Here is a 17,224-nt window from a genome sequence, read left to right as displayed (position 1 = left end):
CAAAGTGATGTTAGAGGTGATGGCCTATCTTCGTCAGAAAGACACCCTAATCATGCCATACCTTTAATGACTACTTGGTTATCGGGAACTCGATCACCCAGTGTACTAAACGGGTGTCTGATACGGTCTCATCTTTGCAGGATCTAGGCTGGATCATCAACTTCCAGAAGTCCAGACTTGTTCCACACTCCCTTCAGATGTTCTTAGGGTTCCAGTTATACTCTACAACCCAGAGATGTCTGCTCCCTCAGGTAAAAATTGCGCTCATAAAAGATAAAGTTGAGGCAGCAAGGGATAGACCACAAATCTCTCAGAGAGGCAATGTCTCTATTGGGGTTGCTCACTTCTTGCGCCCCGGCAGTTCAGTGGGCCCAATATCACATCCGCATACTGCAATATCAAATCCTCCAGGAAGGCAGGCGACACGAGGGTCACCTCAAGAACAAGATAACCCTATCCCAGGAAGTCTTGGCTTCTCTAGAATGGTGGCTAGATAGTAATCACCTGTCCACGGGAGTCCCATGGGTAATATCACCATCCCATATCTTAACCACCGACCCTGACCCCCACGGCTGGGGAGCCCATATGGAGAATAGCTTCTGTCAAGGAAGGTGGAATAGGGATGAACTGGGCTACTCATCTAATTTAAAGGAACTGATGGCAGTATATTATGCTCTACATCATTCTCTTCCACAGCTCCAGCAGAAGCACGTCAGGATCCTATCAGACAACACCGCTACAGTGGCCTATTTAAACAGACAGGGAGGTACTCGATCAGAGACTCTGATGTCTTTTGCGGCAAAAATCTTAAACTTAGCCGAAAATTGTTTGTTGTCCCTCTCTGCCCTCCATATCAAGGGAAGGAACAACCAAGAGGCAGACTTCTTAAGTCGACACACACTTCGGCAAGAGGAGTAACGCCTCAATCACCAAATTTTCAAGGACATTGCAGCTCTATGGGGACAACCTCAGGTGGACCTCTTTGCCACGAAAAAGAACAGACAAATAGAGACATTTGCCTCCCTGTCCCCGTCAGACCATCCAGACAAACTGGACGCCCTCCAGGCTTCATGGAAATTCAACCTGGCATATACCTTTACTCCGATAATCCTTCTACCACAGGTCATTCCGAAGATCAGAGAGGACAAGGCGAGAGTAATTTTTATAGCACCATTCTGGCCCAAACTATGTCGGTGTCAGATCCTTGGGTTCTCCCTTCAATTCCCAACCTAGTCTCCCAGGGCCCTTTTTTCTACCCCTAAGTGGACAGCTTACACTTGACGGCTTGGAATTTGAAAGGCAGCTACTGAGATCAAGAGGGTTTTCCGAAACACTAATTACTACGCTCTTACAAAGCAGGAAGCAGTCCACTACTCAGATTTATACAAAAATATGGAAAAAAATTCTTCAGTTCCATACAACCCCTCATACCACAGAAATCCCGATAGTTCCTATCCTGGAGTTTCTACAGAAAGGGAAAGATTTAGGTCTGGCAGTAAACACGCTAAAAGTCCAAGTGTCCGCATTAGGGGCACTGTATGGCCACAATATAGCAGGGAATAAGTGGGTATCACAATTTATTTCAGCATGCGAACGAACGACTCCGGTTCACATACCTACAATCCCTCCGTGGGACCTAAATTTGGTCTTGGACGCCTTAACAGAAGCTCCCTTCGAACTAACAGACACAATATCTCTAAAATATTTATCACTCAAGACGGCACTCTTAGTAGCACTAACGTCTGCTAGGAGAGTGAGCGACATCCAAGATCTGTCCATAGACCCACCCTTTTTTCAGATATACCAGGAAAGGTTAATATTAAAGCCAGATCCTTCATATCTTCCTAAGGTGTCAACAAAATTCCATAGATCTCAAGAGATACTCCTCCCGACCTTTAGAGATCCCTCCACTCCTGAGGAGCAGAAATTCCACACCTTGGATGTTAAAAGAACTGTCCTAAAATACATTGAGAGGTCCAGGAGCTGGAGGCAGTGCAGGGCTCTGTTCATATCTTTTCAGGGCTGTAAAAAAGGGTACGGAGTCACGAAGAGCACCTTATCCCGGTGGATCAGGGATGCCATTCGGTTAGCTTACTCCGCGAGAAGTGAAGATCCTCCAGAAAACATTAAAGCGCATTCTACCAGAGCAATGGCATCCTCCTGGGCCGAGAGAGGGAAGATGTTCCAATCGAAGCCATATGGAAGGCGGCAATTTGGTCATCCCCTTCTACCTTCTATAATCACTATAGACTTGACTTTTCATCAACTTCTGACCTAAGCTTTGGCAGGATTGTCCTTGGCACGGTGGTCCCACCCAGGTGATGGTCTCTGGAATCTCTCCAGTGGGTGCTGTCGTGGCGAAGGGTAAAAAGCCAGATTACTTACCGGTAATTGCTCTTTTAATGAGTCCACGACAGCACCCGCTCACTTCCCTCCCTATAAAGATAACAATAGCGATAAATACACCACACATCAAAGTGTATTTCCTAGTATGAAGAAATTAAATCTAGAAATGCTAGAATATTGCCTAACTCTTGGCGGTCCTCCTGGTACTCTGAAATACAAAACTGAGTGGAAAGGCAGACAGCCCCCTTCTATCTTTCTGTAGGGTTTCCTGTTCCAATGGGGCGGATCCGATACCTCCAGTGGGTGCTGTCGTGGACTCATTAAAAGAGCATTACCGGTAAGTAATCCGGCTTTTTGGGGTAAAAAAAATTAAAAAACTCCAGGCCACATATTGAACAGTCTGGTATCCCTGTGACATGCCTCATCTATCTGTGGGCTACAAAGTGTGCTTTTGAGGCTTCCATTCACCTTTTTTTGCTGTGTGTTACCCTAGCTCTAAACACTATTTTGCAGTGAAAAATTAAAAAATACTGGCCACACATTGAACAGTCTGGTATCACTGTCAGATGCCTAGTCTATTTGTGGCCTGCAAATTGTGGCAATTCAGGCCTTCATTCCACTGTATTTGCTGTCTGTTACCCTAGTTCTGTCCCTCACATCACCAGGTAATAGGACTAAAAGCACATTGCATATAACTATCTGTTTTGAAAAGAATTAATTCAGCCCCTGTATGTGTTTCCTCCAGATCTATCCAGTAACAGTATAACACCAGAGACATGTCCTCGTCCTCTTGTTCATCAGGACTGTAATCAAGAAAATCCCAATGTTCCTCAGGATCATCAGGTAGATGGAAAGAAGGTGTCATGTTATCTCTCCTATTGCAATGCTAAATGCTGGCACCCCTGCATCGTTCCCCCTCCTCTCCCACGCAGGGACGTCGACATGCTCACTGCTGTGGATGCGTTGTTGCTTTTACATCTCTAGGTGTGCTCCCTGTCTCCTGTGTGGGTGCACTTCCCGGCAGCACGCCTAATGTGCGCGCTTCCCTGCTCTTAAAGGAGCAGAGAATGTACACAGTAAAATGCCCCCACCAATAGCTGGGAGGCATCTTATCTAACAGGTGCCCTCCCCAATAGAAAGGTGCCTGAGCAACCCCTATAGTTTAATGATTAGTGCTAGTGTGTTCAGCTGTATGTTGTCACATCCCCCATCCTTAGTCTGTTATAATTATTCCCTTTCCCTTGTCGTTCCATTAGTGCAGCATAGTATGTTCTTTATCTGTTGGCTGCTTCAGTAGTATCCATAGCCGAATCCTAAAGCCCCCGTTACACACTGCGATATCGCTAGCAATATCGCTGTAAAGTCACCGATTTTGTGACGTTGTAGCGATATTGCTAGCGATATCGCTGCATGTGATACTTAACTCCGACCGGCTCCCCCGCTGCTCATCGTTGGTCTCGCGAGAAGGTCCTGGATCATTTCTCGTCGGCCGCTTCCTGCTGCGCTTCCTGTGTGGCGCCGACGAGCGAGGCATGGATGCGGGCGGGAGGACGTCAGGATCGCCGCATCTGACAGGTAAGTAGCGACCCCCGACCCCAGCGATGTTGCTGGTGAGATCAGCCTGTGTGGCAGCTCACTAGCGACCACTTAGCGATGCGCCAGCGAACCATATCGTTGTCGGGATCGCTGGTGCATCGCTATGTGTAACGGTACCCTAGTTACCAACCTCTCTGGTTTTCTGTGGCTCAGCTTGGGCTTGCTCTCCTCCTCGGTGACCCAATCACAACAGAATCACCAGCCTAACCGCAGACTCTAGGGTACTCAAGAGAAGGAAAGAATTGTAAAAAAAAAAAAAGTGTCAGATTTTTTTTTTTTTTCCCCTCTGGGGCTGTAGGAGGAATTTTTCTTTAATGGAGATTAAGCAATTGTCTAATCGTGTTGAGCAGCTCGCTGCTGAAGTGCGGGGAATTTCTGCCTATCTCGCTCAATCATCTGCTGTTGAACCAAAAATTCCTCTACTCCTGATGTGTTTTCTGGGGATCGGTCTAGATTTTTGAATTTTAAGAATAACTGTAAACTATTTCTTGCCATGAAGTCTAATTCATCGGGGAGCTCTGTGCAGCAGGTTAAAATTGTCATCTCCTTGCTGCGAGGCAATCCCCAGGATTGGGCTTTTTCTCTGACACCTGAAAATCCTATTCTGACTAATGTGGATGCATTTTTTCAAGCCTTGGGGTTGTTGTATGATGAACCTAATGCTATTGATCAAGCTGAGAAAACCTTATTGGCATTGAACCAGGGTCAGGATTCTGCAGAGTTATATTGTCAAAAATTCCAAAAGTGGGCGGTCCTTACTAAATGGAATGACGATGCTCTAGCAGCTCTCTTTCGGAAGGGTTTGGCAGAAACTGTAAAAGATGTTATGGTGGGTTTTCCTGTTCCCTCTGGTCTTGATGATTCTATGTCATTAGCCATTCAAGTTGATTGGTGTTTACGTGAACGTAAAACTAAACGAGAGGCGTTGCCGCCTTTTGAACGAATGTCTGAACCCATGCAATGTGATAGGGGTTTTGTCTAGGGCTCAACGTCAGGAGTTTAGAAGGCGTAATAAGCTGTGTTTTTTCTGTGGAGACACCTCTCATACTATTTCTGTCTGCCCTAAACGAGAAAAACGTTTTGCTCACATATTTGCCGTGGGCAGTGTACAGCCTAAGTTCTTTTTGGCAATTACTCTAATCTGCTCCTTGTCTACATTTTCCGCTAAGGCTTTTGTAGATTCAGGAGCAGCTTTGAATCTTATGGATTTAGACTTTGCTAAACGTTGTGGTTTTCCCATGATACCCCTGCGGACTCCTATCCCTTTGAGAGGTATTGATGCTACTCATTTGGCGGAGAATAAACCCCAGTTTTGGACCCAGGTGATGATGTGGGTTGCCCCAGACCACCAAGAAAATTGTAAATTTTTGGTGTTGCACAATTTGCATGATACTATTCTGGGTTTTCCCTGGCTGCAAACTCATAATCCTGTTTTGGATTGGAAATCTGTGTCTGTGGTGAGTTGGGGTTGTCAGTGTGTTCTTAGTGACCCACCTGTTTTCTCCACCTCTCCTCAGTCTCAATATATTCCTGATTATTTGGCTGATTTTTCTGATGTATTCAGTGAGAGTAAGTCTGCGTCTTTACCTCCTCATAGGAGTTATGACTGTGCAATTGAGTTAATGCCCGGGTGTAAATTTCCCAAGGGTCGGCTTTTCAACTTATCTGTACCCGAACATGATGCTATGCGATCTTATATCAAGGAGTCATTGAGAAGGGTCATATTAGACCATCTTCACCTTTAGTTGCTGTTTTTTTTTTTTGTGGCCAAGAAAGATGGTTCATTAAGGCCTTTTATTGACTATTGTTCCCTTAACAAAATCACTGTTAAAAATCAGTATCCGTTACCCCTGATTTCTGATTTATTTTCCAGAGTTAAAAGCCTGTTGGTTTACCAAGCTTAACCTCAGGGGGGCATATAATCTTATTCGCATCAATTACGGGGATGAATGGAAAATGGCGTTTAATACTCCGGAGGGACATTTTGAGTACCTGGTAATGCCTTTTGGGCTCACTAATGCCCCATCTGTAGTGTTGATCGATACCTTCCGATATCAGGAAATATCAGATTGGATCGGACCGATACTCCAAAAAGTATTGGTATTACCGATTCCGATACTGGAAGCCCCATTCAAGTCAATGGGACAGAAATATCGGAATTAAAATAAACCCTTTCTTTCCTTGTAAGTTAATTCTACATGAAGAAAAACAAATAAGAATAATGTAGAATGTATAGGGGGAGGTGGAGGATACATTAAAGGCATAGAGGTTTAGCCCAATCAAATGGAATAGCAGGAATAATTTATTTTTTTTTTTTTAAAGATGTTTGGAGTTACAAAGATATTGACTATGTTAACCTTTTGTATATTTTGTTAGATATGTATGTTTCACTACTTCCATGCTCGTCACCTTCTTTTTTACTTCTCCAACACTTTCTCCTTCATCATCCTCAGCAGCAGCATCTTTTTCCAGGACGTCCCCCTGACAGCACCATGGAGGACGTCCTGCTCCTCCTTACAGGGACAGGAAAGCACACGAGAGGTTAAAAGGCCCCGTCCCACCCCTTTCCCTCAGTGTCTTTCCTGTCCCTGCACGGAGGGACATACGAGAGGAGCAGGAAGATTGCCTGAGGGCGCAGGGGGATCGGGCGGCCGGTCCAATCCTTCCCCCTGTCAGGATGCCCAGGGCCGACACTTCCCAGTGGGGAGTCCCTCTGCCCCAAAGCCAGGAGCAGGACGTCGCTCCTGGAGGAAGCCGCTCCTCCCGGTGGGAGGCTCTCGGCTCCAGGCCGCGCGGCAGTCGCCCGGGTCCCCGCAGGCAGCGAGCGATGCCGGCGCGACAAACAGACCGCGCGGCGGTTGCGGCTGGTAGCGCTTGCCCCGCACGCAGCCGGCGGTGTGGGCGCCGGCGAGAGAGATCCCGGGGCAGCTGGAGCCGGGTCCCCGCAATGGGCGCCGCCATTGCAAGACGCGGTGGGCGGGGCTTCGGAACAGGAAGCGGAAGTGGCCGGCGCGCGGCGATGACATCACGCGCCGATTTGAAAACAGCGCGCCAGCAGCCTGGGCACGCCAGCAGCCCGCCGCATCAGCAGCTCTCACCGCATGCCAGCAGCTCACCGCAGACCAGGAGTTCACCGCACGCTAGCAGCTCACCGCAGGCAACAGCTGCTTCACAGGCATGGACCCAGAGGCGCCAGCCGACAGACGGAGTAGACGCCCTGAGCCAGGCCTGGACGGAACCCCTCTTGTATGCATTCCCGCCACTGGTGCTGATACCGGCGGTACTCAGGAAGATCTGCGAGGACCGCGCATCGGTGATATTAATAGTGCCATACTGGCCAAAGAGAAGCTGGTTTCCACTGCTAGGAGCCATGGCAGTAGGAAACCCAGTCGAGCTACCCCTGAAAGGAGATGTTATCCACCAGGGGCCGATTCGCCATCCGGACCCAGCAAGGCTACGCCTCTCGGCATGGATCCTGAAAGGGACATCCTGAGAGCAAAGGGCTTATCTGAGCAGGTCATATCCACTCTACTGGCCAGCAGGAAACCGGTAACATCCGCAATCTACAGAAAAATATTGAAGAGATTCTGCCTGGAAGGTGGCAGGTCCGACCTCTCAGCAGGTACCCCTGACCTCCCTAGTGTCCTAGACTTTCTGCAGTCGGGATATAATAAGGGGCTTAAACCCAGCATGTTAAAGGTCCAGATCTCGGCTTTGAGCATCTTCTTCGACTACCCTTTAGCCTCCCATCCTTGGGTGGTAAGATTCATAAAGGCCACGCAGCGTCTTCGCCCCACAATTAGGCAGCTCACCCCGCCCTGGGACCTCGGCCTGGTACTCAGATCTTTATGTAGGGACCCCTACATGCCTAGTGATAGAATGTCCATTTCGACACTCTCTCGAAAGACTGCTTTCCTCGTAGCCATCACCACGGCCAAGAGAATAGGGGAGATCCAGGCCCTGTCCACCAAGGATCCATATCTCCAGAACAGAGACGATCATATAACCTTAAGATTAGATCCGGCTTTTATCCCCAAGGTAGCCTCTTACCAGAATATAAATCAGGAGATAGTGCTACCATCCTTCTGCAGCAATCCCCGCAATGAGAGAGAACAGCATCTCCACTCCCTAGACGCAAGACGGGCAGTTATAAGCTATCTAGAGGCCACCAATGACTGGCGTATTGACTCAAACTTGTTCATCCTCTTTGGGGGTAAAAATAGGGGGAGAAAAGCCTCTAAGGCGTCCATCGCAAGATGGATCACATCAGTAATTTCAGACGCCTACCAGTCGGAAGGCGCCAACCCACCAGATACCTTAAGGGCCCACTCTACTAGGGCAGTTTCAGCCTCCTGGGCCGAGCGCACAGGCGCCTCGGTCGAGCAGATTTGTAGAGCGGAAACCTGGGCCAGCCTGAATACGTTTTGCAAGCACTACAAACTTGACGTGCTATCAGGCCAACATACCGCATTTGGGAGAAAAGTTCTCCAGGTGGTGATCCCACCCTGATGCTTTGGTACTCTCCATGGTGCTGTCAGGGGGACGTCCTGGAAAATAGGTATTAGACCTACCGGTAATGATGTTTCCAGGAGTCCATCCTGACAGCACGGGTAGTTCCCTCCCTGTTATGTTATGTTTTGTTAAAGTTATGTCGTATGATGTAATATGATGATACCATTAAGAGTTATAGCATTATCCACGCTGTGGTTCTTGTTAAGTCACTGAGGGAAAGGGGTGGGACGGGGCCTTTTAACCTCTCGTGTTCTTTCCTGTCCCTGTAAGGAGGAGGAGGACGTCCTCCATGGTGCTGTCAGGATGGACTCCTGGAAACATCATTACCGGTAGGTCTAATACCTATTTTCATCAACCTCTTCTTCACCTTATTCATCTTCTTCTTCACCTTCTTCCCATTATTCTTTTTTTGTACATTCTTCATATTCTTCTTATTCATCTTCCTATTCTTCTTCATCATATTCTTATTTGTGACAGGCATTCCTGTAGTTGTTATCTATAAAAGTTTGAAGATTACGCCTTCCGTTCTGCCTGTCACAAAAGATTTACAACAGGATTTGGTCTGCAGCAGCAGGCATTTTCCAGGGGCACCACGAGGAGGAACGGACTCACCCCCATACACTGCTTAGTCTTCTTATGCTTATAATTTAGATAATATCTTTTGCTCTGATTTTTAGTCTTATGCTTAATGTTCTTCTGCTTTTGGTCCTTCTGCTTTTTGTTCTTCTGCTTCTTTGTCTTCTGTCTCTTGTTGTTCTGCATCTTGGTGGTTGTCTTCATGTTCTTTGTCCTCTTGGTCATCTTCAGGGTCATCTTTTTGGTCTTCTTCGGTGTGGTCTTCAGGGTCGTCGTCTTCAGGGTCGTCGTAAGGGAGATCCAGAGTGAGAACCAAAAACCATTTCCACAAGCGTGAACTTTGAAAAGCAGCAGAAGGTACAAGAAGGCTGAGGAACTGCCAAGAACCAGCTGCTGGTACTGGAACCCGTATGGGCAGCAGAAGGAACAAGAGCCAATGGCACAACCGTGGACCAGCTGACGGTGCTGGAACATGGTTACTAAACAGGAGGTACCTAGGCTATAAAGCACTACCAAGGACCAGCAGACGTTTCTGGAACTCTGATACCGAGAAGGAGGCACCTAGGCCAAAGGCACTGCCGAGAACCAGCTGACGGTGCTGGTACCCGGATGGGTAGCAGAAGCTACAAGAGTCAATGGAACTACCGAGAACCAGCTGACGGTGCTGGTACCCAGAGTGGCAGCAGAAAGAACAAGAGCCAATGGCACAACCGTGGACCAGCTGACAGTGCTGCAACACGGTTACTAAGCAGGAGGTACCTGTGCTACAAAGCACTACCAAGGACCAGCAGACGTTGCTGGAACTCGGATACCAAGAAGGAGGCACCTAGGCCAAAGGCACTGCCGAGAACCAGCTGACGGTACTGGAACCCGGATGGGTAGCAGAAGCTACCCCTGATAAACAATTTTGCAAGGCCGCGAGCCGGCCGCAGTTACCGAAACCCACAGTCCTACAGGGGGTGCTTGTCCTATTGGCACTACGGAACCAGCCTTTATTACCAGAACCCGCAGCCCACATAGGAAGAACCTAAACTGCAGGCACCATAGACTCGGCTAACCGGACCGCAACACGACTGGACAACGTTTTGGTGGCAAAGTGACGTTGACACTACCCAGAAACAGCAAGCGTGCTGGAACCAGGATGGGCATGAGGAAGTACCCGTGCCAAAGACACTTCTGAGCAGCATCTGGCGATGTTTGAGCCCAGGCTCAATCAGGGTGTAGGCTGATGCCTAATTTCATCAAGTTGATTATGTGTTGTTGACTACTACTCATTTTAACCATGCTCCAATTAGGCCTCTGGCTCCAGTGTCTCTAGTATATACCCTGGCCTCCAACACCGCCAGTTGCTGCTCAAAAGTGCGGTCTGCTCAATCAACACTTGTTCCTGTGCTACTGGTGCTCAGTAACGTCAGTTGATCCCCTGATGTGTGTCCGGCAATGTTTCCTGCTCTGTCCACATTCCCACTACTAGTTATGGGAATGTGGACAGAGCAGGAGACATTGCTGGAAACACATCAGGGGATCAGCTGACGTTACTGAACCCCAGTAACACAGGAACAAGTGTTGATTGTGCAGACGGCACTTCTGAGCAGCAACTGGCGGTGATGGAGGCCAGGGGAAATACTAGAGACAGAGTGGAGCCAGATGCCAAATCAGAGAATGTTTTAAATCAGTAGTAGTGTGATTTTGGAGGCAGCAGGAGATATTGCAGTACCCACAGCAGGGGAACAGCTGATGTTACTGAACCCCACTTACACAGGAACGATTGTGTTTTTCTGTGCCTACAGCACTTCTGAGCACCAACTGGCGGTGTTGGAGTCCAGGATCAATCAGGGTGTAGGATGAGGCCTACTTGGAGCAATTTTTATGTATGATGTACTTTGAATTTGCAGGGAGCAGGAGATATTGCCGTATACACAGCAGGGCATCAGCTGACGTTACCGAACCCCACTTACACAGGAACGATTGTGTTTTTCTGTTCCTACAGCACTTCTGAGCACCAACTGGTGGTGTTGGAGACCAGGAACAATCAGGGTGTAGGCTGAGGCCTACTAGGAGCAAGTTTAATATCTGAGGGAGTGTGATTTTGGAGGCAGCATGAGATATTGCCGTACACACAGCAGGGGAACAGCTGACGTTACTGAACCCCACTTACACAGGAATGAGTGTTTTGTTCTGTGCATAAAGCACTTCTGAGCAACAACTGGCAGTGTTGGAGCCCAGGTATTACAGTTCAGGTGGTAGAAACATGAACACAACAGGAGACCTGGATACTTTTGCCAGCCAATTATTTATTCTGGAAGAGGACTGGCAAATTCCGGGGAGATCCAGGCCTTGTTCATTTTCAGAAAAGTAAGCCAGTAAATGTTATCGGAGGATAGTCGCTTGCGACGGTCTGTTAGTACACCACCTGCGGCACTAAAGATGTGTTCCGATAATACACTGGCAGCAGGGCAAGCCAGCACCTCCAATGCATACTGGCTAAGCTCTTGCCATGTATCCAGCTTAGAGACCCAAAACTTGAACGGGGAAGAGCCGTCTGGGAGTACACTGACAGGGCAAGACATGTAGTCTGTCACCATCTGACGGAAATGTTGCCTCCTGCTGACTGGAGCTGTCTGTGATGGTGTAGCCACTTTTGGCGGGCACACAAAACTTTGCCACATTTGGGCCATACTGGTCTTGCCTTGTGCTGCGGCGCTGCCTCTGCTCCCTCTTTGTGCAGAGCTTCCTCCACTGCCTCGACGCACAGAGCTGCTTTGAAAATCACTAGTAGCACTGCTCTCGAGTGGCATGGAGAACATGATGGACTGCACCAGTGTGTCTTGGTACTCCCACATTTTACGCTCCTGGTTCAATGGTGTTATGAGGCTTTGTAAGTTGTCCCGGTAGCGAGGATCTAGGAGGGTGTACACCCAATAATCAGCCGTGTGGAGAATGTGGGCAATGCGGCGGCCATTTCTCAGGCACTGCAGCATGAAATCAACCATGTGCTGAAGACTACCAACTGGCCAAGAAACGCTGTCCCCTGCTTGAGGCGTCATCTGTGCCTGCTCTGCATCACCCCACCCTCGCTGTACATACTGACTACTAGAGCATTGTGTACCTCCCTCCTCTGGAGAGATGTCTTCCTCCTCCTCATCCTCCTCACAAAGTGTCCCCTGCCTAGGCCTTTGTGAGGAACCACGTTGCGCAGACTGTCCAAAAGCAGATGGCATTTGTTACTCCTCATCCTCCACCTCTTCCAAAACCTCGTCCCTTAGTGCTTGCAGTGTTTTTTGAAGCAGGCAGATAAGGGGGACAGTCATGCTGACTAGTGCATCATCTGCACTCGCCATCCACGTGGAATCATCGAAGGCACGCAAAACTTGGCAGATGTCCTTCATAGTGGCCCACTCTGTGGTGCTGAAGTATGACCGGCGCACAGTGCGACTTGTTTGCGACTGATGCAGCTGGTACTCCATTACTGCTGCCTGCTGCTCACACAACCGCTCCAACATATGTAACGTTGAATTCCACCTGGTGGGGAGGTCACATATGATGCGATGTTCCGGAAGGCGGAATCGGCGTTGCAGAGCTGCAATGCGCGGTCTTGCCATGCTGGAACGCCGCAAATGAGCGCACTCTATGTGCACCTTGTACAGCAGTGCATCAAGATCTGGATAGTCCCTCAGAAAGCTCTGCACAACCAAGTTGAGCACATGTGCCAGACAAGGTATGTGAGTGAGGTTGCCTAGGCCCAGAGCTGCCACCAGATTTTGGCCATTGTCACACACTACCAAGCCTGCAAAACAGAAGCCGCGGAGACACCATCACGTGTTTCTCAACGCAAGCAATGACCAGCCAGGTCTTTGCCCGGGAAGGAACAACCACGGGAAGGGCAGTCTCCAATGAAGGAAACCACCTATGCCAAAACATGGTATCCATCCACATACAGCTGTTTCGGGGTATTGCCCCTCATCAGTGTGGAGTAGGAAACTGGCTGGTAGGAGCAATGCCTAGTAAAAAGACTATGAAAAGAAGCTGTATTTGGATGGATACCATGTTTTGGCATACATATTACATATTTCCCATAAGGGATGGGGGCAGTGCTCTAGAATCACTGCATTGAGAAACACGTGATGGTGTCTCCGCAGTGTCGGATGTTGATCTCCATGAGTTCATTCATCCTCCTTTTCATAGTCTTTTTACTAGGCATTGCTCCTACCAGCCAGTTTCCTACTCCACACTGATGAGGGGCAATACCCCGAAACAGCTGTATGTGGATGGATACCATGTTTTGGCATAGGTGGTTTCCTTTATTGGAGACTGCCCTTCTCGTGGTTGTTCCTTCCCGGGCAAAGACCTGGCTGGTCATTGCTTGCGTTGAGAAACACGTGATGGTGTCTCCGCGGCTTCTGTTTTGCATGTTTTACATATTTCCCATAAGGGATGGGGGCAGTGCTCTAGAATCACTGCGTTGAGAAACACGTGATGGTGTCTCCGCAGTGTCGGATGTTGATCTCCATGAGTTCATTCATCCTCCTTTTCATACACTACCAAGCCTGGCTGGAGATTCGCTGGCACAAACCACACGTCGCTCTCCTGCTTGAAGGCATTCAAGAGCACCTGCGCTGTGTGGCTTCGATTCCCCAAAGAAATTAATTTTAGTATGGCCTGTTGACGTTTGGCCACGGCTGTGCTCATATTGGTCGTAACAGGCTCCTGCTGCGCTGATTCTGAGGAACTTGAGTATGAGGATGAGTCAATGTGTACAGACAGGATTCCTGCAATCCTTGGAGTTGGCAGAACACGTACAGCGCCACTCTCAAGATCTGTACCCGGCTCCACAACATTGACCTAATGGGCAGTGAGAGAAAGGTATCGTCCCTGTACATGGTTACTGGTCCACGCATCGGTGGTCAGGTGGACCTTGCTACTGATGGCGTTTAGTAGCGCATGTTTTATTTTTCCCTCCACATGCTTTTGCAGGGCTGGGACGACTTGCCTGCTGAAATAAAAGCGGCTGGGCACGGTGTATTGTGGAACTGCCAAAGCCATGAAGTTCCAGAGGGTGTCAGTCTCCACCAGCCTGAATGACAGCATTTCAAGGGCCAGTAGTTTGGCAATGCCAGCATTCAGAGCCTGTGCTCGGGGATGGTTTGCCGAGTATGGCCGTCTTTTTTTCACATGCCTGTGCTACCGATGGCTGTAGAGTGGCCTGGGAGTGTGAGGATGAATGGGAACGTGGTGCTGTGGGTGGAATGTCACTGGGTCTCTGGACAACAGTGCTAGAGGTTCTTCCATGGCGATCCTGTGAGGAAGCCAAACCAGCTGTGTGTGAGCTGGAGGAAGAGGCACCAACACGAGCTGAAGAGATGGTAGGTGGTGCTGTAGGTTGGCTGCTCCCACCACCATCCTGTTCCTCACGCCATGATGGGTCAAGGACCTCATCATCTACACTCCCCTCTGCAAACACCTGCTTCTCCTGGGTAGTCTCGCCAGCACCATACACACCAGAAAGTGGCACCTGAGTCTCATCATCTGATGTGTACTGAGGTGTGCTGACCATAGGCTCTGGCCTACCCGCCTCTTCAGATTCAGAGGGACAAAGCAGTTGCACATCACTGCATACTCCCTCTTCTTCACATTCTAGAATGCTGCTTGGCTGGCCCCCTCTTTCCAAGCCAACAGATTCAGAGAACAGAAGTAGAGGCTGAGATGGCTCCTGTCCAGGGCTCTCTGACTGCCTGGGCAATTTGGCAGGTGGTGAAGAGACAGATGGTTGCTCCTCAGTGCTCTGGCCCTGAGAGGATGTGGAAGTCATTGACGTTGATGCATTCGCTGCCATCCATCCGACAACTGCTTCAATTTGTTCGTCACGCAGCAGTGGGGTATGGCGAGGTCCTACAAAGCTGCGCATAAAGGACTGTTGCCTGGTAAAACTGGGGGATGCTGGGTCACTGGTGCCCGCAGCAGGCACCGAATCCCCACGTCTTCTCCCTGCTGAATCCCCACGTACTCTCCCTGCTGCAACTCCACGCCCACGAGCCTTACTCCCTGCCTTCTTCATCTTGGTAGACTGATAAAGATAGGAAGAAAAGTAAAAAAGAGGGGCTTAGTGTGCTTATTCCTGAACAGCTGCTAACAGGTATAAGAAACACTAATTTTATGAAGTGTGTGGACTACACTTTAATATAAGCTACTGTGGCCTACACAACTGTAAAGTGGAGTGTTTGGTGAACTTTTAAAAAAAAAAAAAAATTAAGGATGTGACAGATGTGAAAGGGATAGTATCACAAACTTTTTGGAGCTATTACAATGCAGGAAGCAAACCTACAATGCAATAGATGAGGCTCCAAAAAATAGGGTAATACTAATCTGGCTGGGCCTGCAGGGCACAAGCCAGCAAAAAGGCTCCTCTATCTACCCCTATATAGTGTTTGCAACCAACCAATGTAGATGGATACGGATGGAAGCACACTAATATAGCAGGAAAAAAATCAGGAAAAATGAGCTGCAAAAAATTAAAAAAAAAAAAGGACTACGTATGAGGCAGTGACGCGCGCTAAGCCGACTACAACCAGACGTGGCTGCAGAACACACTACAACGTGAGCTGCACTCACACACAGAGACCTCTGAGACAGCCAAGAACAGTGCAGATAACTTGGCACTAGCACTGAAAGGCTGCAGAGAGGCTCCGCTGTCTACTACTAGTGTTTGCAACCAACGTATATGGATACGGATGGAAGCACACTATATAGAATTTATGAAAAATAAGCAGCAATAAAAGAAAAATATGTATGAGGCAGTGACGCACGCTAGGCCGCCTACAACCAGACGTGGCTGAAGGGCACACTACACAGCGTGAGGTGCACTCACACAGCCCTTGCAGACAGCTGTGAACAGCGCTGCTAGGCAAAAGAAAGCTACAGTGGTTGATTATGTAGCCTGGGTAAAGCACAAGATTATTTTGACAATCGCTATCTCTAACTGTCCCTCAGTCTTCAACAGCAGCCTGTCCCTAACTGAATTCACAGCAGAGTGAACCAGAAATGGCAGCTGCGGTGGCTTTTATAGTGCATCATGACATCATTTCAGCAGCCAATCACAGCCATGACTTTAGTTAACATGCCTACATGCCTAACAGGATGTGCCCACACTTCTGAGGATCCCAATTGGCTGAATCAAAGCAAACTGGCTCATAGGATTATGGGAACGTCCTATTCCGGTATCCGATATGCTAAAAGTATCAGAACTCTGTATCGGAATTCCGATACCGCTAATATCGGCCGATACCCGATATTTGCGGTATCGGAATGCTCAACACTACCCATCTGTCTTCCAATCTTTTATGAACGATATTTTCCGGGACTTTGTGGATAAGTTTTTGATCATTTATCTGGATGATATTTTGATCTTTTCCAGTGATTGGGATTCTCATGTGGAACATGTCCGGACTGTGTTCCGGATTTTGAGGGAAAATTCCCTGTATGTTAAGGGATCGAAGAGCCTCTTCGATTTACAGAGGATTTCATTTTTGGGATTCATTTTGTCCCCGTCGGCTATTGAAATGGACCCGGGCCAAGGTACAGGCCATTTATGATTGGGTTCAGCCCACTTCTTTGAAGGCTCTCCAGAAGTTTTTGGGTTTTGCTAATTTCTACTGTAAATTTATAAGTAATTTTTCTGGTATTGTCAAACCACTGACTGATCTGACCGAAAAGGGCGCTGATGTGGTGAATTGGTCTCCAGAGGCAGTCTCTGCATTTCAGGAACTTATGCAGAGATTCACTTCTGCTCCGGTTCTACGGCAACCTGATGTCTCACTCCCATTTCAGGTTGAGGTAGATGCTTCTGAGATTGGTGAAGGAGTTGTTTTGTCCCAAAAAGATTCGGTGACTTCTAAAATGAATCCCTTTGCCTTCTTTTCTCGAAAATTCTCCCCATCTGAATGTAACTGTGACGTGGGGAATTGGGAATTGTTGGCCATGAAATGGGCATTTGAAGAGTGGAGACATTGGTTGGAGGGAGCTAGACATCAAGTTGTGGTCCTCACCGACCACAAGAATTTGATTTATCTTGAATAAGCCAAACGCTTGAATCCTAGACAGGCTAGGTGGGCCTTGTTTTTCATGCGTTTTAATTTTGTGGTCTCTTTTCTTTCGGGCACTAAGAATGTTAAGGCAGACGCCCTTTCTAGGAGTTTCT

At 48.3% G+C, this 17,224-nt stretch overlaps 1 protein-coding gene across 3 annotated transcripts in view; it reads left to right on the top strand.

Moving 5' to 3' along the window:
- Positions 1 to 17,224, top strand: part of LOC141051195 (uncharacterized) — a 364,030-nt gene that overhangs the window by 86,355 nt on the left and 260,451 nt on the right. For all 3 annotated transcript variants that reach the window (XM_073548061.1, XM_073548060.1, XM_073548059.1), the window contains exon 9: positions 3,092 to 3,189. In XM_073548061.1, coding sequence (XP_073404162.1) covers positions 3,092 to 3,189 — 98 coding nt within the window. The remainder of the gene's footprint in view (positions 1 to 3,091; positions 3,190 to 17,224) is intronic.

The sequence above is a fragment of the Dendrobates tinctorius genome, unplaced genomic scaffold (assembly GCF_039654945.1).
Source record: "Dendrobates tinctorius isolate UK_male_01 unplaced genomic scaffold, ASM3965494v1 ptg000155l, whole genome shotgun sequence".
Classification (NCBI taxonomy): domain Eukaryota; kingdom Metazoa; phylum Chordata; class Amphibia; order Anura; family Dendrobatidae; genus Dendrobates; species Dendrobates tinctorius.
Note: the sequence above shows the minus strand (reverse complement) of the source record. Positions and strands in the feature narration are given on the sequence as shown.